The sequence below is a fragment of the Natrix helvetica genome (assembly GCF_964273705.1).
Source record: "Natrix helvetica genome assembly, chromosome: 5".
Taxonomy (NCBI): Eukaryota; Metazoa; Chordata; class Lepidosauria; order Squamata; family Natricidae; genus Natrix; species Natrix helvetica.
In genome coordinates this window covers 94,598,872-94,625,358 of record NC_138551.1, presented here as the reverse complement: position 1 = coordinate 94,625,358, position 26,487 = coordinate 94,598,872, and the positions used below count along the sequence as shown (strand labels likewise).

The following is a 26,487-nucleotide window of genomic DNA, read 5'->3' as shown; positions in this document are numbered from 1 at the left end:
GCATTTAACAATATAAATACTGTACTAAGTGGCTCTCGTATTAGTCATGGATTGTCAAACTAAACAGAGAGTCGCTTAGAAAAGGAACACTAAGCAACTGAAGTTGCATTAAGTAAAAGAAGGAAAAAAATTGGCACGCAACCAAGGCCAAACAGAATTGACTCACCGAGCAAGTTATTCCTGCCTGCAAGCAACACCCTGTTCTTGCTATGTTCTTGACTGCCTCCCTATTTGGATAGTTTGGGTCACGGAGCCCATTAAGAGAGCTATTGAATTCTTCGCGAAGGCGGCTTGTCTTTGCACAAAAACAATTGCTCATCTGGTCACAATGTTTATATTGAAAGGAGCTTTCTTTGAACCCAGATGCAACTCTGTAGTTTTTCTCAACCAGAGTTAGGAAAGGGACTGTAGGAGTACCATATTTTCCCAGATGGTTTTTGTTTTGAGCTCCCAGCTTGGGATTTCCTAGTGGTGTGCTGTCCAGTATTAGATTTTTTTTTAGATCAGGCAAGGCAAAGTAGATTTTACTACACGTGTATTTGTATTTATTCGTATTTTATTAGTTTGCCAAGCATGTACAAGATAACAGGTATAAATATAAACATGGACATGAAGGAAAGAAATGAGTACAAATAAATGGGGACAGTAAGACAGGGATGGTAGGCACGCTTGTGCGCTTATGCATGCCCCCTTTATAGACCTCTTAGGAATGGGGTGAGATCCACGGTAGACAGTGTAAGGTTAAAGTTATGGGGGTTTGGGGAAGAAACCACAGAGTCAGGTAGAGAATTCCATGCATTGACCACTCTGTTGCTGAAGGCGTATTTTCTGCAATTGAATTTGGAGCAGTTTACCTTGAGTTTGTATTGATTGTTTGCCCGTGTATTATTTTGGTAGAAACTGAGGAAATCATTGTAGCAGACAATTTTGTATACTGTGCTTAGATCATACCGCAGGCGGCGTAGTTCCAGATTGTCCAAGCCCAAAATTTCAAGCCTGGTGGCATAAGGGATTCTATTGCGAGCAGAGGAGTAGAGGATCTTTCTCATGAAGTACCTCTAGACCTGCTCAATCATATTAATGGCAGATGAGCTGTATTTGAGAACTGGTCTGGCAAAGGTTAATTAGCAATGCAATGTTACCGGAGAAGAAGCTTTGCAAAATTAGGTTAAGAACTCTTAATGCCTTTTTGGCAATGCTGTTACAGGGGACTCTGGGGCTTAGATTGTTTGAGATGGGTCCTTGACAGAGTGAGGGTCATCTACGAGGTCATTTTCATCCAACTGACTTAGAAGTCCCAATGACTTAGAAGGAAATCGAGGTCTCAGGCCAAGATAATAGAGAACTTGAGCATAGTGCCAGTTGAAGTCGGCTTCATATAGGCTTCAGATGTCTGTTGACGCTACAGGTGTGCTTAAAATATATTAACTGGCATAGCCAGCCCACAATTTAATCCTTGGATCATGTTATGTTCATTTTCTTCCTCATTTATTTCAGAATATCACAACCTGTCCTTCTTTAAATAAGCCTGGAAGACTTGGCACTTCCCCAAGTCCTGAGAAGAGAAAACCTTTTTTTGAGGGTGGGGCTATTAAATTAATCAGTTTTATCATCAGCCATCCAGAGTTGATAGACCTGGACAGTTCTATCAATTTAATTAAATTAAATAAATCAATAAGTAATTTGTCCCAAATAATAAAGTCCCAATAAAGTCTTCTTCTTCTTCTTCTTCTTCTTCTTCTTCTTCTTCTTCTTCTTCTTCTTCTTCTTCTTCTTCTTCTTCTTCTTCTTCTTCTTCTTCTTCTTCTTCTTCTTCTTCTCCTCCTCCTCCTCCTCCTCCTCCTCCTCCTCCTTTTCCTTTCTCCTCTTCCTCCTGCTTCTCCTCCTCCTCCTTGCCCTCACCCTCCCTCCCTTCTCCTCACTCTTCCTCTTCCCTAAGCCATGTAAATCTTTTTCATTTTTTACAGGACTATTTAAGCTGAAGAGCTTGGTTATTAGCTGGATCAGAAATGCTCCAATTTAATCTCTAGCCTTTTCCAGGGAGAACCAAGAAAAACATCTAGGGAGCTATGCTGTCAAATCAGTATTACCAGTACTAAAAATGGGCTCAAATAACCTTCACCAAGCAAGAGGTTGATTGCACCTTGAACAAACAGCTTCACAATAGGGTAGATGGGTAAAAAAACTCCATTGGGAGAGCCCAAGTATAGAAAGTACAAGTTTTGGCCCACTGATTTCAAGTAGCAAGCCAAGGACATAAATAATATCATTTTCGTGAAGAAAATGCTCTTTGTCCTCTCGCTTGAAAATTCTGTTTCTTATCCATCACAAAGTTAAGAAAAGCCACTTTTGTTGTTAGTTGCGAAGTCGTATCCAACTCATCACGACCTCGTGGTCAACATTCCTCCAGGCCTTCCTGTCCTCTACCATCCCCTGGAGTCCATTTAAGCTCACACCGACTGCTTCAGTGACTCCATCCAGCCACCTCATTCTCTGCTGTCCCCTTCTTCTTTTGCCCTCAATCCTTCCCAGCATTGGGCTCTTCTCCAGTGACTTCTTCCTTCTCATTAGGTGGTCAAAGTATTTCAGTTTCATCTTCAGGATCTGGCCTTCTAAAGAGCAGTCAGGGTTGATCTCCTCTAGGACTGACCGGTTTGATCGCCTTGCAGGCCAAGGGACTTCCTGGAGTCTTCTCCAGCACGAAAATGCTGAAAATGCCCTTTGTCCACCTTCGTCATCTCGCTTGAAAATCCTGCTTCTTATCAATCCATAAAGTTAAGAAAATTCCCTTTTAAGTGCACTCCTGGCCTTTATATAGCCAGAGGAAAGCAGAAAGGCAGTTGTGCCCATCTCCGCTCCTTCCGTAAGAAACTTAAGACCCACCTGTTTAACTTAGCTGGCCTGGCCTAACTGTAGTTTTTGTGTCCCTCTAGCCTGTATTTTAAATTTCGGGGTAGATTTTTTAGGTTGTTTTAATTTTTAACTATATTGTACAGCCTATCATTTAATCGGTTTTATGGGTATTTAAAAATATTTAAGTTTTGTATATTGTTTTATTTATGGTCTGTACACCGCCCCGAGTCACCTTTGGGGAGAGGGGGCGGTCTATAAATTCAATAAAATAAAAATAAAAATATAAAATATAGGGAGCATTCAAGATGAAAAAATTAATCATAAGTGACCCTTTCTCTCCCCTCCCCACCTCCCCAAGTATTTTTAGAACAAGCAGAAGTCCTTTACTTTCCGAGTCATAGTTTTTTTAAATCAGATTTACACAAGGCACGCCAAGAATTCAAACAGTGGAGGTGTCTAATTACATTCAAATAGGCAGGTTTTTAGAAGCAAAATGTCCCCGAATTTCACCGAGGCGCAGCAAACAAAAACTAAGCAAGGAGAGAAGAAACCTGGAATTAAGGAGAAACTTCCTAACAGTGAGGACAATTAACCAGTGGAACTGCTTGCCACCAGAAATTGTGGGTGCTCCATTACTGGAGGTTTTTAAGAAGAGACTGGACAGTCACTTCTCTGAGATGGTATACGTCAGTGATGGCGAACCTATGGCACGTGTGCCACAGGTGGCACGCGGAGCCATTTGTCAGGGCACACGAGGCGCTGCCCTGTCAGCTGGCCAGCGCACATGCGCGTGCTGGCCAGCTGAGTTCACCTTTTTAAAAGTTATTTTTCGCCTTCCCCAGGCTCCAGAGGCTTTATAGGAGCCTGGGGAGGGCGAAAAGAGCCTCCCCTGCCCCCTGGAGGCTTCAGGGACCGTCCGGAGGCTTCCCTGAAGCCTTCGGAACGCTTAAAACCACCCTCCGAGCAAACCGGAAGTCACTTGCTCGGAGGGTCATTTTAAGTGTTCCGAAGGCTTCAGGGATCGTCCGGAGGCTTCCCTGACGCCTTTGGAGTGCTTAAAACCACCCTCTGAGCAAACCGGAAGTCACTTTCGGTTTGCTCGGAGGGTGGTTTTAAGCATTCCGAAGGCTTCAGGGAAGCCTCTGGACGGTCCCTGAAGCCTCCGGAGGGCCTCCGGGGGGGCGGGGGAGGCTCTTTTCGCCCTCCCCAGGCTCTTATAAAGCCTCTGGAGCCTGGGGAGGGTGAAAAAAGCATGTCAAAATGGGGGGGTCACGCGTTGTGCACGCATGCGCACTGGGGGGGTCACGCATTGCATTATGGGTGCGGCAAGCCCGCACATGACCCCCCTGCGCTCCCCCCACTTGTGGCACATGAGCCAAAAAAGATTCGCCATCGCTGTTATAGGTTCTCCTATTTGAGCAGGGGACTGGGCTAGAAGACCTCCAAGGTCCCTTCCAGTTCTATCCTATTCGGTCTATTCTATGTTTCAGCATGCTCCATAATCCTCATTCCTTAGAGGAATTTAAAATTTCCTCCTTGATTCAAAAGTTCAACACAGTTAAATGGGACCCTACCAGATAATCCTATGGATGTCGTTGCAAGAATTTGGTATGTTTAATCTAGTGAAAGGAAGGATTTGGAGAGGCACGATAGCAGTGTTCCAATATTTGAGGGGCTCCACCAAAGATGAGAGGGGTCAGCCTATTCTCCAAAGCGCAGAAGGCAAGACAAGAAGCAATGGATAGAAACTAATCAAGGAGAGAAGCAACCTGGAACTAAGGAGAAATTTTAGTCCGAACAATTAATCAATGGAACAATTTGCTTCCAGAAGCTGTGGATGTTCCCACACTGGAGGTTTTTGGTCTGAAATCATATGGGATTTCCCGCTTGAGCAAGGGATTGGACTAGAAGACTTCCAAGGTGCCTTCCAACTCTGTTAGAGGTAGCCCTCAAATTATTTCATTTAGAATAGAATAGAATAGAATAGAATAGAATAGAATAGAATAGAATAGAATAGAATAGAATAGAATAGAATAGGAGTTGGAAGGGACCTTGGAGGTCTTCTAGTCCAACCCCCTGCTTAGCCAGGTAATCTTCCACCACTTCAGTCAAATGGTTATCCAACATCTTCTTAAAAGCTTCCAATGTTGGAGCATTCACAACTTCTGGAGGCAAGTTGTTCCACTGATGAATTGTTCTAACTGTCAGGAAATTTCTCCTTAGTTCTAAGTTGCTTCTCTCCTTGATTAGTTTCCATCCATTGCTTCTTGTCCTGCATTCAGGTGTTTTGCAGAATAGCTTGACCATCTCCTCTTTGTGGCAGCCCCTGAGATATTGGAACACAGCTATCATGTCTCCCTTGGTCCTTCTTTTCATTAAACTAGACAAACCTAGTTCCTGCAACCGTTCTTCATTTGTTTTAGCCTCCAGTCCCCTAATCATCTTTGTTGCTCTTCTCTGCACTCTTTCTAGAGTCTCCACATCTTTTCTACATCGTGGCGACCAGAACTGAATGCAGTATTCCAAGTGTGGCCTTACTAAGACATTATAAAGTGGTATTAACACTTCACGTGATCTTGATTCCATCCCTCTGCTGATGCAGCCTAGAACTGTGTTGGCTTTTTTGGCAGCTGCTGCACACCGCTGGCTCATTTGGTGACCATTCAGAGTTACAGCAGCCCTGAAAAAAAGCCAGATCAGCTTTTGCGATCATCTGACAGGCCCAGTCAACGGGGATAGGCAAGATTCACTGAACATTTGTCTGACTAACGAAACCATTGCAACGATTCGCTTCGCAATGGTGGTCGTACAATGGAACAAAACTCACTTCACAAATGTTTCACTTAGCAATGTATCAATGTCGGTGCCCCTGATGGTCGTAAGTCGAGATATAGCTGTATTTTAACTTTCTAGACAACTGGCTTTTTTTTTCTTGCCACTCTGTCATGGGCTTTCTAAGCTAGCAAAAACTCAAGAAAGGACACCGAGCAGGAATGCAGGGAGTCCCGACTTGTCTGTTCCCAAAAAGGAGAGCTGAGAAGGGGGGGCTTTCCCCCCACCCCCAATTTCCAAGGCTGGCACAAAAGACAGATGGGGTCAACCAGCTCTCCTTTTGAATCTGACATGCCTCCAGCTCAGCCAACAGTGGGTTGAGGCAGCTGCTGACGTCAGACCCAGTCTGGAAATTGGATGCTTGCAAGCTTTGTTATTTTAGATCTGAGCTGGCGGGAAGAGTTGCTGGACGAAGAGCACTGCTCTCTCGCTCTCTTTCTCTCTCTCATTCCCTCTCCTCTTGGGCTGAAACTACAATGCTGGGTTAACAGGGGTGATACTTGCCCGAAAACGTATGTACACACTCCAGAAAGCCATGAGGGTAAGAAAGAGTTTTGTTTTTCTCCTTCCTATCGCTTTTTCTTCCTTCCTTTTCCAAGGGCGAGCTGGTAATATTTGAAACTCTCTTAAAGAAAAGTTGAAGGGGTGGCGGGGAGAAACTTGATTGATCTCCAGTGTACTATAGGCAAGTTGTTAAAAAGTCAGGCGTGGGAATATTCTCAGCTGTTCAGGCTACCCTGGGAGAACATAGTAACTGTAAAAGTTAAACAGAGGTTGAAGTTTTTATCCTTTCTTTGGCCATCCAAGTGAGTTGTTTCGTTTCTGCTTTCAAACTGCCCTTTCTGGTTTGGCTGCCGTTGGGTAAATAAACATAATGACAGGAACGTTTTTGGTCCTTTTGGGGGCAGTGAAAATACACGCCTTTGAAGGATTTTATTTAGAAATAGGAAAGCTTGCAGCAGCTGCATTCCTGGGTCCCTGTTTGACAGCAAAGGCGGACATAACAAGTGCAGGGACTTTTTAGCCTCCATACGAGAAGGTGTGCAAACATTATTATTTTTTGACTCAAAGATTCTTAGCATGCCAAACGCTCGCTAACGTGTAACTGGAGGCTGTGTTTTGTGTGCATTTTGCTCTGCTTCCTGAAAAATAACTTGCCTACAACTGCAGATGGATGTTGTTCTTTTGGGCACTTTTCCAACATTTGCTGCTTAGTTTGTAGAGAGATCACAAGGCAATATTTGCCCCTCGCTGTAGTGAATCGGCCAGTGAAAAGGAGCCAGACTGTTCTACTGTCTACTGTTCTCAACTTTTCTCTCTTAAAGGTTGCCTCTCCCAAATGTGGGGAACGATTGCAAGCTCCTCGGGGCAGTGAGGTCTTGGTTCATTTAACCCAGACGTAGAAAAATGAAAATGGAGGGGATGTGGTGGCTCAGTGGCTAACACGCTGAGCTTGTCAATCGAAAGGTCGGCAGTTCAACAGTTCAAATCCCTAGTGCCGCATAATGGAGTGAGCTCCCGTTACTTGCCCCAGCTTCTGCCAACCTAGCAGTTCAAAAGCACATAAAAAATGCAAGTAGAAAAATAGGGACCACCTTTGGTGGGAAGGTAACAGTGTTCCATGCATCCTCGGCGTTGAGTCATGCCGGCCACATGACTATGGAGACGTCTTTGGACAGCGCTGGCTCTTCGGCTTTAAAACAGAGATGAGCATCTCCCTCTAGAGTCGGGAACGACTAGCGCATAGGTGCAAAGGGAACCTTTACCTTAGAAAAATGAAAGGCGCAGCTCACTTTTCTGGTAACGTTTGAAGCCACCGACTCATGCCCATGGCTCGAAAGGAATTCAAAAGCTGTGCCAGTGAATTGAGAGAATGGACATTTCAAAACAATTGCCATGTTCAAATCAACAGCAAAACAGAGTTGGAAGGGACCTTGGAGGTATTCTAGTCCAACCCTCTGCTCAAGCTCCTTCCGTAAGAAACTCAAGACCCACCTGTTCCGGCTAGAAGGCCTAGCCTAATCGGAATCTTAAGTACAATCTATTACTGCCCTTCCTGGATGGCTTTTTAATATTGTAAATTTTGGGGTTTTAATTTGGTTTTAGACTGTTTTTAACTTGAAATGAGTTTGGGTATGTCACAGACCATATGTTTATGTCGGTTGTCTAATGTATTGTTGTTCTTGCTTTGTTGTTTTATTTGTACTGTCTGTACACCGCCCCGAGTCCCTGCGGGGAATGGGGGGCGGTATATAAATTTAATAAAACTCAAAACTCAAAAGCAGGAAGCCCTATACCATTCCAGACAAGTGGCTGTCCAGTCTCTTCTTAAATGCCTCCAATGATGGGGCACCCATAACTTTTGAAGGCAAGCCATTCCGCTGGTCGATTGTTCTCACCGTTAGGAAATTTCTCCTTATTTCTAGGTTGCTTCTTTCCTTGCTTAAGTTTCCATCTGTTGCTTCTTGCTCAGCCTTCTGGTGCTGTGGAGAGTAGGTTGACCCCCTCTTCTTTGTGTGGCAGCCCCTTACTTGTTGGAAGACTGCATTGCCAGACCCATCTAATCAGACATTGTCCCCGAGGTTTACTTTGCACTGAAAATGGAGAGGGTTGATAATCAGCTAGATTCCTGCCTATGAGAATATGTTCAGAAGAAACCACAGATGGCTGTTTCCTAGTCACGGGGACACACGTTGGCACACTGGCTGGTAAACGACACTTAGGAGTTGTCACAGGTGCTGAGCAACGTGTGCTAGTTTCATCCCAGGAGACGACGTCAAAGAAAGCCCTGGACGGTTCCCAGATATTAAACAACGGATGGCAGTTAAAAACACCTCTCTTTTTCCTTTTGACATCCTATGTGGAAGGGAGACCACGAACGTTGAACCTGTGCACTAGGAAGCAAACTAATCTAGCTCGTTCAAAGTTGCCAAGCAGAGTCCTTCATTTATTCCATTTTTATGTCCCTCATCTCACTGATAACAGCAACTCTGGGCAGCTTACAGTGTAATTTAAAAAGTCTTTTATTAAAAAAAAATCATACAAAGCAATTAAAATTCAAAGGATTAAATCAAAAAATTAAACAACACAAGAATCGGCCCTTCCTCCTTCCCACAGAATACGGAGAGGGTTAAGAATGATCCTGGGATGTTGACAAGATAGTTTGTAGAGTGTCGTTTCAGAAATATTTGGGTTTCTGTAACATTTGCAGAAAAGCAACAAGGTTTAAGATTAAATGCATCAACATTAGGATGGGAATTATGCAAGTGTTCTTCTTAATAGTTTAGAGAAGTGGTGGTGAACCTATGCCACGCGTGCCAGAAGTGGCACACAGAGCCATCTCTCTGGGCACATGAGCTGTCGCCTGTTGCTCTTCTGGGTTCCAGCGTGTGCCTGAGAATCTTTTCAGCACTGAGTAGTGAAAGGGGAGTGCATGCACGCTACGGAGTGCCGCAAACCAGAAGAGGAGATACCCGGTACACATGCCCGTGCCACGAAGCTATGCTTCCGGTTTCTGGTCCGTGCATGCGCACCGGCCACCTGTCCTTATAGTTTCTGGCATGCAATGTGTGTGTGAAAACCAGCTGGCCGGCGCACACGCTGGAAACTGGAAGACCAGGAAGCCAATGCATAGACATCCGTGGGATGCTGCTCCTCTGGTTTCCAGCGCTCCCGCATGCACCAACACAAGCTGGCCAGAAACCACAAGACCTGGTGGCTGGTGCACATGCATGGACTGGAAACCAGAAGCACAGCTTCGTGGCACGCGTATATGCATCCAATATCCCCTCTTCTGGTTTGCAGTGCTTTGCCACTCAGTGCCAAAAAGGTTTGCCAACACTGCAGTAGAGAGGTTTGTGTATCTCCTTTGTGTGTCTACAGGGTGGCAGGTTAGGAGTTTGCTCTTCTCTGGCCCTACATTTGTTATTTATATGTTGGCTAAACCTAAACGCATGTTCTTGCTTTCCTTGAGGAGCTCATGGTTTCTCCGATTTTACTCACAACTACAATCCTGTAAAGTAGGCTAGGCTGAGAAAGATTGCCTGGTCCTGAGCCGCTCAGTGGCTGAAGGTACCTTTGGTGTCAACCCAACATCCTACCTCCACTTTGTCTCTCACTTTCTTTTGAAGAAAGGGGGGGGGGGATCTTACATGACCTCTTGTTCAACTCTTCTTGCATGAGTGAGATTCTACGATGAACGAATTGAGGGAACTAGCATGTCTAGTCTAATGAAGACTAAGATTTGGGGTGACTTGATAGCAGTCTTCCAGTACTTGAAGGACTGTCACAAAGAAGAGGGGTGGGTCAACCTATTCTTCAAAACACCTGAAATCAGGAAAAGAAGTAACACATGGAAACTTATAAAAGATACGAGCCAACCTAGAATTAAGGAGAAATTTCCTGATGCTGAGAACAATAAACCTGTGGAACGGCTTGTCTCCAGAAGTTGTGGGTGCCCCAATACTGGAGGTTTTTAAGAAGAGATTGGACATCCATTTGCCCAGAATGGTATAGGGTCTCCTACTTGAGCAGAGGGTTGGACTAGAAGACCTCCAAAGTCCCTTGCAACCCTAGTGTTCTCTGTTCTACTTTCAGAATATTGCAATGACCCTTCTTAGATATCAGTGTTACCTGAAGCAAGTGGTGGTTTTATCTGGGCTAAAACAAAAAACCTATCAGCCCTTGGATGAGGACCAACCAAGGGAATCCCAGATCTGTAACATGGACTGGGAATTTTTCTTTTAAAAAAATCCCGAGCAATAGCTCACTTTTCCTGTAGAGCTGTATAGAATCGCGTGAGAGTGAAATGGGCCTATGGAAATTGAATAAATATACATCCCCACTGCCAAAATATGGCATGGCTGCATCAATGAAATTATTTAAATTCCTTGGACGGTTTATGGCATATCTTAAGAGCCATGGTGGCGCAGTGGTTAGAATGCACTACTGCAGGCTACTTCTGTTGTTTGACGGCTGCCTGCAATTCGGCAGTTCAAATCTCACCAGGCTCAAGGTTGACTCGGCCTTCCATCCTTCTGAGTTCGGTAAAATGAGGACTCAGATTGTTGGGGTCAATAGGCTGATTCTGTAAACCGCTTAGAGAGGGCTGTAAAGCCCTATGAAGTGGTATATAGGTCTAAGGGCTATTACTATTGACTCAGCCTTCCATCCTTCCGAGGTTAGTAAAATGAGGAGCCAGATAGTTGGGGTCAATAGGCTGACTCTGCAAACTGTTTAGAGTGGGCTGTGAAGCCCTATGAAGAGGTATTTAAGTCTAAGGGCTTATTGCTATCTCGATAAATACCTGCTGGAGCAGAACCAAGATCCATTTTGCCTTCTCTTTTCAATCATAGCCAGCCAGGTAATTTTGCTTCTGGGAAACTTAATGGCTGTTTAAGGAAGAGCTCTTCCTGTGTGGTCTGTCCGACATCAGCCTCTTCTATAGAAGAGGTGTTGCTCTGAGCTGTCAGAGCTTAGAGCCTCTTAAAGGTTCCTCTTTGTCAGAGGATGATGCCATGGGTAGTGAGAACCTTGCCGCTGTCAAGCGTGCAAGGGTTTGACAGAAACTGGAAAACGTCAACAAGCTCAAAGCAAAATGAACATTTTCAGAGGAGAGTCCATATATCGTGGGCAGGAGGGATCAGAATTCTCTGCCCGATTAAAAACAGCCCATTCCAGGGGCCCAGAAAGTCAAGAATCAATGGGGAAATGGAGTGGAGAAAGGCATATGAGAGTAGAAGAACGTAGAATCATAGGGCTGGAAGGGACCTCGGAGGTCTTCTAGTCTAGCCCAACCCCCCTGCTCAAGAATTCAGCTCTGAACATTGATGTGGTAAACTGATACTGCAATTCTATCTGGGCCTGCTGAGAAATAATGATGACTGAAATCAGGAAATGCTATGCTCAACATGGACAGATGTATTCATGATCAAACAGCTCACCCTGTAGGGGTTGTCCACGTTAAGACACTTTCTTCAGATACTTGGTTTGATCAGGGTTGCAAATGTTAAGCTTGACTTCCTTTTCCATTGGTGTAATTCTGTGATTTCAGTTACACGCGGTATTCTACTTTGAATGATATTCAGGTATTGCTACATTTGTTGAGTTCCATATAGCATGTTTTTGTCGCTTTGGGTGAATGAGAATTGCCTCTGGTTTTAAAAAGCCGTATTTCGGAATCAGAATAGAATTGGAAGGGACCAACTGGAGGCAGTGATGAAATTCAATTTTTTTTACTACCAGTTCTGTGGGCGTGGATTGGTGGGTGTGGTGTGGCCTGGTGGGCGTGACAGGGGAAGGATACTGCAAAATCTCCATTCCCACCCCACTCTGGGGCCTGCCAGAGGTGGCATTTACCAGTTTTCTGAGTTACTCAAAATTTCCACTACGGGTTCTCCAGAACCTGCTGGATTTCACTCCTGCTTCGAGGTCTTCTAGTCCAGTCCTTGCTCAAGCAGGAGACCCTAAACTATCCCAGTGAAATGGCTGCCCAGTCTCTTCTTGAAAAATCTCCTGTGATGGAGCACCCACAATTCCAGGAAGGAAGCTGTTCCATTGATTATTTGTTCTCACTGTCAGAAAATTTCTCCTTAGTTCGAGCTTGGCTCTCTCTTTAAGGCTCTTCCACCCATTACTTCTAGTCCTGCTCTTGGATCCTTTGGAGAAGAAGTCAGTCACCTCTTCTCTGTGACAGCCCCTCCTCTACTGGGAGACGGCTATCATATAATTGAAGACGGATGACACTTTTGTGAAACTGTGCAGCAAGATCAGGGTCGATAAAAGGGCTCCTTTCTGCATTGTCCACCTTCACATGCTGCTATGTTAAAGGGTCCTTGGTGCTCTCTGAACTTGGTTGTTTTCTTGAAGATGTTTTATTACCAAACTAGGTAACATCATCAGGTGCTAAAGCTGATGATGTAACCTAGTTGAGTGATGAAATGTCAAGCAAGCTCAGAGAGCACTAAGGACCTCACAGTCCTGCTCCTCCTCCATGAAAACCCCACTCCCTTCTAACACTGATGATTTAATTATTTATGTATTTATTTGTCAAACATGTACAAGATAACAAGTATAGGTATGAACACAAACATGAACAAAGGAAGTAAGTACAGATAAATGGGGACAGTAGGACAGGGACAGAAGACACGCTGGTGCGCTTATGCACGCCCCCTTTATGGACCTCTTAAGAATGTGGTGAGGTCCATGGTAGACAGTCGAAGGTTGAAGTTACAGGAGTTTGAGGATGTAACAACAGAGTCAGATAGAGCATTCCAGGCGTTGACCCCTCTGTTGCTGAAGTCGTATTTTAAATTAAGCACTCATGTTTGAAGCGGTTTATGTTGAGTATGTATCAATTGTTTGCCCATGTATTATTGGGGTTGAAGCTGAGGAAGTCATTGAAAGGCGTTGAAAGTAGCAGGCAATTTTGTGTACTATGCTTAGATCGAACCCCAGGCGACGCAATTCCACATTGACCAAGCCCAAAATTTCAGGCCTGGTGGCATAGGGGAGTCTATTGTGAGTAGAGGAGAGTACTGTGATGTTACTTAGTTGGGTAATGAAATGTCAAGCAAGCTCAGAGAGCACTAAGGACCTCACAGTCCTCCTCCTCCACCTCCTCCTTCTCCTCCTTCCTGCAAACTCCACTCCCTTCTAGTATTGATGATGATACCTAGCTGGGTAATGAACATCATCAGGTGCTAAACTAGGCAACATCATCAGGTGCTAAACTAGGCAACATCATCAGGTGCTAAAACTGATGATGTTACCTAGTTGGCTACAGAAATGTCAAGCAAGCTCAGAGAGCACTAAGGACCTCACAGTCCTCCTCCTCCACCTCCTCCTTCTCCTCCTTCCTGCAAACTCCACTCCCTTCTAGTATTGATGATGATACCTAGCTGGGTAATGAACATCATCAGGTGCTAAACTAGGCAACATCATCAGGTGCTAAACTAGGCAACATCATCAGGTGCTAAAACTGATGATGTTACCTAGTTGGCTACAGAAATGTCAAGCAAGCTCAGAGAGTAGTAAGGACCTCACAGTTCTCTTCCTCCTCTTCCTCCTCCTCCTCCTCCTCCTCCTCCTCCTCCTCCTCCTCCTCCTCCTCCTCCTCCTCCTCCTCCTCCTCCTCCTAGCTCAGACAGCACCAAGAACCCTCATTTCAACCCTGAACACAGCTTCACATGCGTGTCATCTCTACCAGAACAGAGATGGAAGGTTTTCCTCCATTCCAAAATGTATAATACACATCCAGATTAATTGTCTGTAATATACCTTAGCAGCCCGCCAGAAATCTCATTCCTATACCTGGAAGGGACAAAGTGAAACTCCCAAGCAAAATCAAGCCATCTTCCAGCCGACTCCCACTTCCCAAACTATCCTGCCTTCCCCAAACAATGCCTTGTGACTAAATTTATGAAATGCCACTGAAAATTACCACAGAAGCACTTTGGCATACAATCATCCCGTCTCATTCCTCAATTAGATTTTATTTAGCGGCCGTACATTCTGTCTTCAAATTCCACTTCTCGTGACTCACCCCCAAACATTTGAATGGCAAACTTTGGACTGAACTGCAGGAAGAATGCTCCTGTTTACTATTAGGAACATTTCTTGTCCTAATTTGTAAATAGCCATGCAGAATTTGTTGGACAAGATGTACAAGATCTATTTTTAACCGTTTTGAGGAGAAACAGTTGAAAAACTGTTTAACTGTTTCTTTCCTTTTTTAAAAAAATGTCATCTCTTCACATCAGCACTGAGGGTTGAGTGTACAGAGACAAATTCTCAAATCCTTAGATAAATATTAACAGGGATTTTGGAAGAAGCTGCCTTAAAAGGGAAGAGAAGCTTGGAATTACTGCTTTACACAGCAAAGTATCTCCAGCGTGTGTTTTATTTTGGGTACTCATTTCACATTGGACATTTAGTATTTCTGCTTTGAGTTTGCCTTTTTTTTTCTCCTTCTCCATAAGTGAATACAGACTATGAAAGGAAAGGAAAGAGAGAGAGAGAGAGGGAGGGAGGGAGGAAGGGAGGGAGGGAGAAAGAAAGAAAGAAAGAAAGAAAGAAAGAAAGAAAGAAAGAAAGAAAGAAAGAAAGGGGAAGGGAAGGGAGAGAGAAAGGAGAGAGAGAGAGAAAGAAAGAAAGAAAGAAAGAAAGAAAGAAAGAAAGAAAGAAAGAAAGAAAGAAAGAAAGAAAGAAAGAAAGAAAAGAAAAGGGAAGGGAAAGGAAGAGAGAGAGAGAGAGAGAGAGAAAGAAAGAAAGAAAGAAAGAAAGAAAGAAAGAAAGAAAGAAAGAAAGAAAGAAAGAAAGAGAAAGAGAAGTTTTATCTGCTTTGTTTTCCAAGAAATTATGGCTGACACCATGATTGGTATCTGCTGCCATCACAGGAGACATTTCATATGGTGCAGAGCTAAAATAAATTAAACCCATCTCGGAGTTGAGTTTAACCCCTGGTGATTTATAAGGACACTTCTGTTCTGTTTTCTTAAGATTATATGAAAACATTCTGGCACTGTTTTCTTCTGACCTTCCAATTTCTCCTATAGCCTATATTTCCAGGATAGACTCCCTACTAAAATTCTCACCAGGGTGTGTCTTCTTTAGCGTCCTTGATCAGTGACTCAATGCTAGAGTTTCCCATCTATCTGGGCAGGTGCGAGATAATCGAGCAAAATATTTAAAAACAGCCTGTAGGAGCTGCAGTTGCAAGAAACGTAAATTCTAACAATTAAAAAGAGGCCCAGAGGAGAATAGAAATGGTTGCCTACAAAGACTGAGGCTTATCCAAATTGGCTTAATAAAAGGTTGCTGTAAAAGTCTCCAACAGGGACTGCCTAAACTGCTAAAATATCAGAACGTTTTTTCCCCTACTGCCGGCTATAAAAGAGAAATGTAATAATAAGGACAGCTACGCAGAAGAAGCGGGTTTAGGAAACGGTGGATTCAAGCAATGAAGTGATTGGGAAGTTTCCATAGGAGTAGTTGTAATAGATAACAGAATGCCGCTAAGAATAAGAGTCAGAAGGGGCCTTGGAGGTCTTCTAGTCCAACCTCCTGCCTAAGCAAGAGACCCTATGTTAGTGATGGCTAATCTTTTTGTCGTTGTGTGCTAAAAGTGTGTGCTTGCGTGCCCGACAGCGTGTGTGCGCATCCTCACCCATAATGCAATGTGTGCATGACACACACACCCCGCGTGCTTCCCCCCCGCTCATGTGACCCCAGCATTTGCCCCACCCCCCCACACATGCGTTTTGGACCTGCCTTCTGCACCAACTTGGAAACCAAAATGGGTGCATGCTAGGCCCCAAAATGCAATGTGAGAGCTCCCGTGCATGCTCCCTGCCCCCGTACATGCAAGTGTGCGTCCCTTGCATGCACCTCTCATGCATGTGCAACAGAGACCTGAAGACCAGCTGGCTGGTCTTCGGCTCTATACCATTCCAGACGATTGGCTGTCCGGTCTTTTCTTAAGCACTTCCAGTGATGGAGCACTGACAACTTCTGAAAGCTGGCCTGGGTGTGTGTGGGAAGTGAAGTGTTTGTGTCTATCATGATGAGGTACAGTCTATGTTCTTTGGTGGACTTAGGAAATTAAATTCGGCTAGGTAACGTCCCCTGGTTCAGCTTTAAATGCTGAGCTGGTCAAACCTGGTTAAGACTTGGACAGAAGAGAATATCCCAGGGCTGTGAGCTAGACGGGGAAGTTGATAAAAGTTTTCCAGAAGTGTCAAACCACTTCTCGTCTGTGGCTCAGATGGCTGCATGGGATCTATCTGTTAAGCAAGCTTGATAGAAAAGATGTTAGGTATATGTGTAACTTAGTAGCAATGATCTAGAACACGAATCAGCCTGACTCCAGAAAGGAAATCCAGAGGAAGAGAGGAGGAGGCTAGAGCCAGGCAACGCAGATAGTCTTCAACTTATGACACCTGAGCCCAGCATTTCTGTTGCTAAACGAGACAGTGATTAAGTGAATTTTGCCCTTTTTTTTGACACCTTTCTTGCCACAGTTGTTAAGTGAATCGCCACGGCCGTTAAGCTAATAACACGGTTGTTAAATGAATTCTCCATCGCCTTCGCTTGTCAGACGGTCACAAAAGGGATCACATAACCCCTGCAATGGTCATAAATATGAATCAGTTGTCACTGCAACTGTCATAAATAGGAGTCCGTTGCCAAGCGTACAAATGTTGCTCGCATCCCAATGGTCATAAGGGTGAAAAACGTTCATAAGTCACTTTGTTTTCATTGCCTTTGTAACCTCGGTCACTAAATGAATGTTTTAAGTCAGGACTACCTGTATAAAGACAAGGAACTGTATAGTAACTGAAAATCAGAATTTACGTCTTTAGTTCTAAGGTTCAATTATTCAAGTTCTGGCAATGATAAACTTGAAAAAAAAACGATAAAGCACAGGTATCCTTCAACTTATGACAGCAAGGCAGCCCAAATTTTCTGTTGCTAAGTGAGACATTGGTTAAGTCAGTTTTGCCCCCATTTTACGACCTTTCTCGCCAGCGTTGCTAAGTGAATCACCATAGTTGATAAGTTAGTCACCCGACTGCGAAGCAAATCTGGTTTCTCCATCGACTTGGCTTGTCAGATGGTCGCAGGAGGAGGATCACTTGAACCCCTGACACTGCGACCGTCATTAATACGAATCAGTTGCCAAGCATCTGAGTTTCGATCACATGGCCATGGAGATGCTGCAAAGTTCATAACCCTGAAAAACGGTCACACAGTCGCTTTTCCCGGTCCGATTGTAACTTTGAATGCTTATTAAATGAACTGTCGTAAGTCGAGAACTACCCATATGCGTGGAGAATGGAAGAATTGTTCTGGAACAAAGGAAGGAAGCTGATTTTACCAGAGCAGCTTCTGATATGTTCCCTTAGCGCCTCCCTAACGTATGGCTTAGTAACCTTGAAAACTCAGAAAAGTAAACACGAGCTATTGAGAAACCATGTGGAGGAGGGCTTGACTTCAATTGCTTTGACATCTGCATCTAGTAGTAACAATCAGTTTCTCTTAACAAGCCATGGCAGCTTGCTTTATTTCTCGCCTCGACAATGCCGATACGTATAGTTGTTGCACAGTGGAGTGAGACACTTGGGGAAAAGAATAGGACCAACAGACCCGAGTTGCAAAAATCTGGGTGACCACCAGATGGAACCAATGAGTTATGGGGAACCATAGCAGGGGGGAGGGGGAGACAACAAGCCTCTGCTGTTGGTTCAGCAGTGTGGGTGTGCGATTGTACATGAACAAGCAGAAACACGCAGGGCAGTCTGAACCAAAAGTTATTATTTCAGGATTATGTCTTGGTTGCATCTCGCTGGCTCCTGATCCATTTAGAGGAATCGTTATGTGTTCTTGCATGTTGGGGATGGGGGGGGGGGGGGGGAATAATAGTAGCTACTTTCTTCTAAATTAGCTTTGGCAATGAAGCTGGCACCTAGCGGCCCTCAAAATGCTGCTCTTTGTAACGCAGTGGGCCAGAGGTGGCAGTTACCCTTTGATCCTTTCTAGAGTAGATCATAACTATTACAATATTAATCTCTCTGGTATCTATTAGAACAGAATAACAGAGTTGGAAGGGACCTTGGAGGTCTTCTAGTCCAACCCCTTTCTTAGGCAGGAAACCCTACACCACTTCAGACAAACGGTTATCCAACATCTTCTTTAAAACGTCCAGTGTTGGAGCATTTACAACTTCTGGAGGCAAGTTGTTCCACTGATTAATTGTTCTCACTGTCTTGTTTGTTTGTTTGTTTTTATTGGATTTATATGCCGCCCTTCTCCCAAAGGACTCAGGGCGGCGTACATCATTAAAAAACACACATACCCAAAAGTTAAAAAGAAAATAAATATATATCCAAAAAAAAAACAAATCGAATTTATGAAACAATACATTTAAAAAATGAGTTAAAATTAACAGGCCAGGCCGGCTTGCTGGAAAAGCCAACTTTTTAGGGCGCATCAGAAGGACCGGAGGTCAGAGATTATGAGAAGCTCCGGGGGCAGTTCATTCCAGAGGGAAGGCGCTCCCACAGAGAAGGCTCTCCCCCTAGGAGTCACCAGCCGACACTGTCTGGCCGACGGCACCCTGAGGAGGCCAACTCTGTGGGATCGTACTGGACGGTGGGAGGCTACTGGTGGCAGTAGGTGGTCTCGCAGGTACCCTGGGCCTAAGCCATGGAGTGCTTTAAAGGTCATAATTAATACCATGAATCGCACCCGGAAAACAACCGGCAACCAGTGCAGGCCGCCTAAAAGGGGTGTAACATGGGAGCACCTAGGTACCCCCATGACAACCCGCGCGGCCGCATTCTGGACCAGCTGAAGCCTCTGGGTGCTCTTCAAGGGCAGCCCCATGTGGAGAGCATCGCAGTTTCTCACTGTCAGGAAATTTCTCCTTAGTTCTAAGTTTCTTCTCTCCCTGATTAGTTTCCATCCATTGCTTCTTGTCCTACCCTCAGGTCAGAGGTGGGATTCTACCAGTTCACACCAGTTCAGGCGAACCAGTATTGGTTATTTGGCCTTGGTCGCAGAGCCAGCAGCAAGTCAGGCTGGCCACGCACCCGAACCGGTTCCCCGGTCACTGCTGCTGTTGGTGGCATACTTTTTAGTACTTTTTCACGTTCTTCACACATGCGCAGAACAATTTAAGTGAATTGTGCATGCAGCGCACGCAAAGAGTACATGAATCAAACTAATACTAACGCCAGTAGGAACCCACCCCTGCCTCAGGTGCTTTGGAGAATAGCTTGACTCCCTCTTCTTTGTGGCAACCCCTGAGACATCAAAACACTGCTATCATGTCTCCCCTAGTCCTTCTTTTCATTAAACTAGACATACCCAGTTCCTGCAACCGTTCTTCATATGTTTGAGCCTCCAGTCCCCTAATCATCTTTGTTGCTCTTCTCTGCACTCTTTCTAGAGTTTCCACATCTTTTCTACATCGTGGCAACCAAAACTGAATGCCGTATTCCAAGTGTGGCCTTACCAAGGCATTATAAAGTGGTATTAACACTTCATGTGATCTTGATTCTATCCCTCTGTTGATGCAGCCTAGAACTGTGTTGGCTTTTTTGGCAGCTGCTGTACACGGCTGGCTCATATTTAAATGGTTGTCCACTAGGACTCCAAGATCCCTCTCACAGCTCCTATTATCGAGCCAGGTACCACCTATACTGTACCTGTGCATTTTCTTTTTCTTACCTAAATGTAGAACTTTACTTTTTTCACCACTGCATTGAAGCATTAAACTCTTGAGGAAAGATGATCACCAGGTCTCAAACCAGTGAAACAAAACTGACATACCAAAGAGACATTCCAAAGTGGTCACCTTTGAACATCCAAACCTGGTTGCCTTTGAACAGGGATGGGTGCTCCATCACTGGAGGCTTTCAAAAAGACACTGGGTACCTATTTGTCTGAAATGGTACAGGGTCTTCTGCTTGATCAGGGGGTTGGACTAGAAGACCTCCAAGGTCCCTTCCACCTCTATTATTCTATGTTCTATCTTTCTTACTAGCAAAATAGCATCTTCTTCCATGTCAAACTAGGATAATGTGTTTTCAATGGTATACGGTCTCCTACTTGATCAGGGGGTTGGACTAGAAGACCTCCAAGGTCCCTTCCAGCTCTGTTATTCAGTTATTTCTGTAAGTTAACCAAGCAAGGCCTGGGAAGTAAAGGTCCTTGAAATTATCTCTCCCATTATACTCACTCTTAAAAAGTTTCCATGCATATTGATTTCAAGCCATTCTGCTCTTTCCGACTCTTAAATTGTATTTTATCAGTTTTTAACTCATGTGGGAGCTTTTAAAAAATAGGTTTAGACTTATGAACGATTTTAATTAATATGTCCTATCATAACGAAATGAAAAGAAGGTACCTGTGTGCATGAACAAATGTCTTGATGAGAACAGATAAAATGTACCATGTTAGGGTTGTTGATTTGCAACTGTTTTCTTTCTGCTTAAGTCTGTGCTTTTTTTCACCCTTCAATTGTGAGACAAATCTTATCCTGCCAACCAAATAACACCATAAGAGCCATAGTGATTAGAATGCAGGATTGCAGGCTAATTCTGCCAACTCCCAGTAGTTTGATTCTGACTGGCTCAAGTTTGACTGCCTTCCGAAGTGGGCAAAATGACGACCCAGATTGTTGGGGGCAATATAATAATAGCTGTTAGACTTATATACCGCTTCTCAGTGCTTTTACAGACCTCTCTAAGCAGTTTACATAGCCAGCCTATTGCCCCTAACAATCTGGGTCCTCATTTTATCGACCTCGGAAGGATGGAAGCCTGAATCAATAGCAATTAGACTTATATGCTGCTTCGTAGTGCTTCACAGCCCTCTTCTAAGTGGTTTACAGAGTCAGCATTTTGCCCCCCAACAATCTGGGTCCTCATTTTACTGACCTCGGAAGGATGGAAGGCTGAGTCAACCTTGAGCCAGTCAGGATTGAACTCCTGGAGTGAGCAGTGAGTTAGCCTGCAATACTGCATTCCAACCACTGCGCCATCACCAACTTTTAAGCTTAAGTGCTGTAAAGCACCATGAAGTGGTATATAAGTCTAAGGACCATTGCTATGTGCTAGGAGCCTGCCCTTAATCATGCCCTTGATAGATAACTGTTTGTCTGAAGTGGTGTAGGGTTTCCTGCCTCGTCAGGGGGTTGAACTAGAAGACCTCCAAGGTCCCTTCCAACTCTGTTATTCTGTTATCAAATCACAAGCAAAGGCTTTTGAGACTCAGCCTTCCATATGTATAATCTCACAATACTTTCCGCGATGATAACTTGCAGGAGGAGTGTACAGTTTTCTTCTATGCCCTTAGTCATGCATCAGTCCATTGCTTCCAAAGAAATAAGCCAAACATTTTTTAATAAGGTTTTTATTTTATTTCAATATAAACAATCCATCTTCCATTAAACAGTGTGCTGTCTAGGTACAAACATTTTGTGCGATAACATTTAAAGTTTACAATCATATTCACTGTTTAATCTATTCCTAGCTTAATACCAATACCTTACATGTCTATTACTAAAACAATCTTCTTCTTAATTTATTTAACGCTATTAATTATGCTAACTCCATTAATACATTTTCTATATTTGACACAACTACTTTTACTTCTAATTCTTATATTTATTCTCTAACCATCAATAAAACGGTTTCCATATAATACAATGATCAGTTTGTTCTTTCTTTTTAATTGCAAGTGTCAATCTATTCATTTCTGCACATTCTAATATTTTCCTAATCACATTCTCCTCTGTAGGAATCTCTTTGCTTTTCTGGTTTTGTTGAAATACAATCCTAGCTGCTGTTATAATCAAATATACGTTTTATTTACTATAAGTTTCTTTTAAGATCCCCAACAGGACCTCAAAGTTCTGGGACGTTCATAGTGCTTCCAAGTCCTTCATGTTGCTTTCTCTCCTTTTACAGGAAACTATGCCACAGACACCGATATTTTCCAGCATGCTCGGGACAGGATGTAGAGGACAGGTGCAACCCGACTCCGGCGAGAGGAGTGGCGATCCTGTTTATCAGGATGGGAATCTCATTTCTGGATCCCTGGAAGTCCTCATCCAGCATCTGGTTCCCACCATGGATTACTCTCCAGATGTAAGTGGACGGTTTATAATGGCACTCATTTTTTTGCTGTTGGTTTCCTAGATTCAAGCATTGACAATGCAGGTGGTCCTCGACTTATGGCCGCAAATGCACCCAACGTTTCTGTCGCTATGTTCAGTGAGATTTCTCCTGTTTTACCACCTTTCTTGCCACATTTGTTAAGCGAATCACTGCCATTGTAAGTTCGGAACACATGTTGTTAAGCGAATCTGGCATCCATAGTGACTTTGCTTTGGCGGAAGGTGGCAAAAGAGGATCGCATGACCCCGGGACATGGAGACAGTCATAAATATGAGACTGTTGCCAAGCATCTGAATTTTGATCACATTACCACGGAGATGTTGCAGCGTTCCTAATTGTCAAACTTGGTTGTAAGTCACTTTTTTTCAGTGACATCGTAACATTGAACGTTCACTAAACGAACTGTCGTAAGTCGAGGTCTACTTATATTACAGGCTTTTGCAAGTACAGAAAGTAATTTTCTTATTTTCGTCAAGAGCTCCAGAAATAATTAAAAGCAATTCCTTCCTTAGGCCTGGAGTTGTTTATAGGCAGCAACAACTTCCTGCTTGGGAGAGGATATGATAGACATAAAGTGGTATTTCCTGAAGAAATCTTGCAAGAACAGAGTTGGCATAAGAAAGTCAAACGGCAATCTGGGTGAATCCTGGTGGCACTGTGGTTAGAATGCAGTATTGCAAGCTAATTCTGCTCATTGCAAGGAGTTTAATCCTGACCGGCTCGAGATTGAAGCCCTGGTGGCGCAGAGGTTAGAATGGGGTATTGCAGGCAACCTTTGCCCACTGCCAGCAGTTCAATTCTGACCGGCCCAAAGTTGATTCAGCCTTCCATCCTTCCAAGGTCAGTAAAATGAGGACCCAGATTGTTGGGGACAAGATGCTGACTTTGTAAACCCCTCAGGGATGGCTGTGAAAGCACTGTAAGCAGTATATAAATCTAAGTGCTATTGCTATTAGCGTTTTTCCTTTATTCCTGTAGATCTTCCTATATAGAGACCGTATTTCCTTTCTTGTATACGCAGATCCTTTATTTCAAAAAATTGTCCTTTAGATTAGTTTGTTTGTTCGTTCTCACTCACTCACTCACTCACTCACACTCATTTATAAAGAGCCATGGAGGCACAGTGGTTAGAATGCGGTATTGTAGGCAGATTCTGCCCACTGCCAGCAGTTCGATTCTGACTGGCTCAAGGTTGACTCAGCCTTCAATCCTTCCGAGGTGGGTAAAATGAGGATCCAGATTGTTAGGGAGACAAGATGCTGACTCTGTAAACCCCTCAGAGAGGCCTGTGAAGCACTGTGAAAGCAGTATATAAACCTAAGTGCTAATGCTATTTTCAGCATCTTCAGCTATCATTCATCGCATCATGAATAAAAAGCCATGCTAATAAAATAATATAAAACACAGCTGATCTTGGAAAGTAAAGCACGATCACATCTAGTTAGTAACTGGATGGGATATGTCAAGAAAGTCCAAAGGTGGTCTGGAAAACTAAAAACAATTCTGGAAGATGTCAATCGCATGTCACCTCTATCTATATGTTTGCCAAGAAAAATGCATGGGCATGTTGCAATTTACAGGAAATGACCTTTAGTTCAAGAAGACCTTTCTTTAACAAACATACAAACACACACCGAGACACAATTTTTTTGTACATAAATAGACTTGTTCAGTAAATACTATTTTCTCTTTGGAAATAAGCTCTTTATTAGCATTCCTGCATATTAAACATTGGGAGATTATAAGCTTTGATGCTTGGGATATTGGGGGGATGGATGGATGGATGGAGAGATGGACGGACAAACAGATAAGGAGGTAGACAGATGGATGACAGACAGATAGAATAAAAGGTATTTTTCTTCCATGCAGTATTTTTAAATGAAATTTAGATTTTTATTTTCCCATTCAGGCTTAAATCAAAGCTGCATTTGTCTTCATATGTGATACTTATATAGTATCAAGCATTGCCTATTTTTATTTATTTATTTATAGATTTATTTTCATAATTGCATAATTGAAACACTGGATTCCTCCCCCCCCCCCACCCCCTCCCTTGACTTGGCAACTGATGCATTTTGATCCCAGGCTGAGCAAGTGAAAATTCCACCAGAATGCACTTCTGTAATAGATCAGGCAAACACCTGGCTTGGACATTCTGCTGTTAATTTTGGAACTGCATTAGCATACAGTCGGGGGGGGGGGGGGGGTCTGCTTCTTCACATTTTCATTATGCTTCTCTAGAGTGGAATTACAGTAATGCCCCAGGCTGGCAGAGAAAGGAAGGAAGGAAGGAAGGAAGGAAGGAAGGAAGGAAGGAAGGAAGGAAGGAAGGAAGGAAGGAAGGGAAGGAGGGAAGGAAGGAAAGGAGGGAGGGGGGAATGACTAACCTAATTAAATTAGAAGAGTGAAAAAAGAAAAGAAGGAAGGAAAGAAAAGAAAGAGGGAGGGAGGGGCAATGACTAACTATTCTAGTTAAATTGGAAGAGTGCAAAAAACAAAAAAGAGAAAGAAAGAAAGAAAGACCTTTCTTTAACAAACATACAAACACACACCGAGACACAAATTTTTTGTACATAAATAGACTTGTTCAGTAAATACTATTTTCTCTTTGGAGAAAAGAGGGAGGGAGGGGCAATGACTAACTATTCTAGTTAAATTGGAAGAGTGCAAAAAACAAAAAAGAGAAAGAAAGAAAGAAAGAAAGAAAGAAAGAAAGAAAGAAAGAAAGAAAGAAAGAAAGAAAGAAAGAAAGAAAGAAAGAAAGAGAAAGGAAAGGAGGGAAGGAGGAAGAAGGGAAGGGAAGGAGGGAGGGGGGAGGGAGGGAGGAAGGGAGGGAGGGAGGGGGAAAATTATTCTAGTTAAATTAGAAGAGTGCAAAAAACAAAAGAAGGAAGGAAGGAAGGAAAGAGAAAGAAAGAATGAAAGAATGAATGAATTTCACTGGGAGTATCCTTTTTTTCTCCTGCCATGCTGGAGAGATGATAAACCCTGCAGCCTCTCCAGGAAAATCCATTTGCATACAAGAGTTTGTTTGGCACCCAGGGAAATGTGGGTCTTTACCAGAGAACAATGTCTGGAATGTGAGAATGGAATGTACTGAACGCCAGCTCTTGCTGCCTGACCATTACAAGCAACTTTTTTCTCCAAATGCTCAAACAAATAAACAATTCCAGATTCCACCAGCATAAACTAAGGGGCACAATATGCTGTGTTGTTGTTGTTGTCATCCCCCCTTCCTCTTCCCCAGAAGATATTTCTACATTCTTGCTCCTTAAGAGCAGTTACTATTTTAGTCTCTCTTCTCGCTCTTCCACCCTCTCCATCCTCCTTCCTTTGATTTATCACGTCTCTTAGCAACAGGTTTAGGCACTAGAGGAATTCGCCTCATTCTTTCCGATTTTAAACACCCTGAAGCCTTCTTGTCTTCCATTTCCAGCTCATTCCAAAGGATTTTCTTATATGTTCTTGTTTGTTTTCCTTTGGCCCCCAAATTTGTGTAATCTTCTGACAAGCGACTTATGGTTCAGTCTGGGAGTTCAAGGTTCTCATTCCTTTAGGCTCATTTTTTAAAATCACAACTGATATACAACACTGCCAGAGTTGGACCTTAGCTTCCATCGATGGTGTCCTTCTTGGTGGATGGTAGTCATTGGTTCAGAGGAGGTCGCTGTTTGAGGCACGTGGGGCTTAAACCAAAAGAATGGAAGATATGGTCAATGTTATTGTGTGAAGCTTCTAAAGCAAATCATGTTGTGGTCCACCGGCAGACTGCAGAGCTGGCATCAGAGTCAGACAGTGAGGACTTTGGGGAGGAACATGGGCCAGTCCTGGAGTCTGGGGAAGGCTTGGACGAGAGCTCTATGTCGGAGGCAGATAGGAGTTATGTGCTGCCTCCAGAGCCTCTAGAGTTGGACATCAGCGAGGCAGAGGAACAGGGGGAGTCTGTTCCCAGTGTGTGCATGCGCAGAGCTGCCAGAAGGCAAGAACAGTTAAGACAAAAGGGGCGACTCAGGAGCAAAGACACGTGAGCCTTTGCCGGAAGCAACTTTGTTCGTTCTGGTCGGTTTAAATTCTGAAGCCCCGTTTTGATTCTGTGCTCCGTGTGGCCTTGCAAAGCTAA

General features: G+C 43.7%; 1 protein-coding gene across 3 annotated transcripts in view; it reads left to right on the top strand.

Moving 5' to 3' along the window:
• The window catches only part of RASGEF1A (RasGEF domain family member 1A), a 119,737-nt gene that overhangs the window by 37,884 nt on the left and 55,366 nt on the right, over positions 1–26,487 (top strand). For 2 of the 3 annotated variants that reach the window (XM_081953775.1, XM_081953777.1), the window contains exon 2: positions 22,158–22,337. In XM_081953775.1, coding sequence (XP_081809901.1) covers positions 22,158–22,337 — 180 coding nt within the window. Of the gene's footprint in view, positions 1–6,084; positions 6,227–22,157; positions 22,338–26,487 lie in introns of those variants that run through there. The other variant, XM_081953776.1, reaches the window with a different exon arrangement.